Source organism: Austrofundulus limnaeus, unplaced genomic scaffold (genome assembly GCF_001266775.1).
Source record: "Austrofundulus limnaeus strain Quisiro unplaced genomic scaffold, Austrofundulus_limnaeus-1.0 Scaffold2434, whole genome shotgun sequence".
Classification (NCBI taxonomy): domain Eukaryota; kingdom Metazoa; phylum Chordata; class Actinopteri; order Cyprinodontiformes; family Rivulidae; genus Austrofundulus; species Austrofundulus limnaeus.
This window is the reverse complement of record NW_013954836.1, coordinates 2045-3743: the sequence shown is the minus strand read 5'-3', so window position 1 is coordinate 3743 and position 1699 is coordinate 2045. Positions and strand designations below refer to the sequence as shown.

Below are 1699 nucleotides of genomic sequence, written 5' to 3'. Positions count from 1 at the left end.
TGCAACAACTGTTTTCCATGTCTCAGTCTACATTAAACAACTTTGTATAAATACGTTACCTCTTAACGTCGACACAACCACGTCATCTAGCTCATCCATGCTGTTAGCTAATTAGCTAGTTAGCTCGCCCCGATTCTTCTATTTCGCGTCAGCTGCAATGTTGAGCAATAAAAACACGAGTAAACATCGATAAGAATGTGTAATGCGCATTATAAAGAGAGAAACTCTTTACAAATAGTTTTATAACACTTGAGAAAAGGTAAGAGCTTACCTGGTCAAGGCAACAGTGGTAAAAGGCTTTGCTAAAAGGACGTAAGGTCAATGACTGCGCATGCGTACTGCGCAGCAGAGCTCCCATACCCAAAAGCCACTTTTATATATATATTTTTTTTTCCCTTGTCCCAAACGTAAAAAAATACGTTTGAGCCTAAGGTCCTAACCACATATTTATTTTATTAAAATCAATTACCTTTGTCGCAATGCAAGTGAATGCGCAAGAATAGTACGCCACATTCTCATTTACGGCAATTTTGCTGGCGGGTGTCACCCTAGTAACGCTTTTTACGACACTCAACACAGTCATCTATTTTTAAACAAATCTTCCCCTTCTCCCAACTTTAAAAAATAAGTTTAATCCATCCTAACCACTTATTCATTTGATTAAAATCAATAAACTTCGTCGCAATGCAGATTAACTGCGCAAGAAAACAGAGTACGCCACATTCTCATTTACGGTAATTTTGCTGGCGGGCGGGTGTCACCATAGTAACGTCTTTTTCGCGACAATCAACACAGTAGTACGGCAGCACCTTTTCTGATCCTTTGACCGGAGGAAATCTCAGATCCAACATGATTTGGCGCTGTTTTATTTGCTATGTATTTGTGGCATTGTCTTTGAGACAACTTTTAAGCCACATAAACATCATGCATAGTCGGAGTCCTGACTTTCGTGTGGTGTGTGGGATTGATGGCTGTCCGAGTGAGTACAGAGTGTATAACTCCTTTTACTATMACGTAAAGCGGACGCACACACACCATCTTCTCAACATTGAGGCAGACGAGGACGAATCAACTTGCGATGGAAGTGAAGGAACAGCCACGAACGAACAAACCAACACACCTCCAGTACCCGGGGCTGCAGCGCGTTCTTCAGGAACGTCAGCTGACAAGGGCTCCAGCATCATCACTGGAACAGTAAGTCATTAACTGAGATCAGCTGGCTGGTCATAGCACATCAACTACAGCTTGCTTCTTTCAGTGACAAAAGAATAACCAACGCATTATGTATTGCCTTATTGTAATYACATTACTCATGGCAAATAATGTGAAACAGGTAGTTACTAGTTATCTGCTGGAAACACAGGATGCATTGAGACTTTGTAATAACTTACCTTAGGTGAAATGTGGATGATGAGAGCAGAAAGAAGAGGTAGAATAGGGTGGAAGCTGCATGCAAATTGAAGAAGTTGATGTTTGTGTTGCATGTGATGTGTTCAGGGACGGATCAGGCAGAGGTAAATAAGAAATCACTTCAAGAAAAATGAATAAATTAAAAATAAAATTAAGCATGTTGTGTATTTACACCTTATGAAGACAATATTGCCATATATTTAAAAGTAGTGCAAAGTTTCATTTTTCAAATTAAATGTTACAAGATGCAGCAATTAAAAAGGTTAATTTGTCTTTTTTATATATAAAA

At 39.2% G+C, this 1699-nt stretch overlaps 1 protein-coding gene across 1 annotated transcript in view; it reads left to right on the top strand.

Annotated features, from left to right (window-relative positions):
* Positions 1 to 829: 829 nt before the first annotated feature.
* LOC106510992 (uncharacterized) overlaps positions 830 to 1699 on the top strand; it is a gene marked incomplete at its 3' end in the record, with an annotated part of 2742 nt that continues 1872 nt past the window's right edge. Inside the window, 1 exon segment of the mRNA XM_013999729.1 lies at positions 830 to 1194. Coding sequence (XP_013855183.1) covers positions 850 to 1194 — 345 coding nt within the window.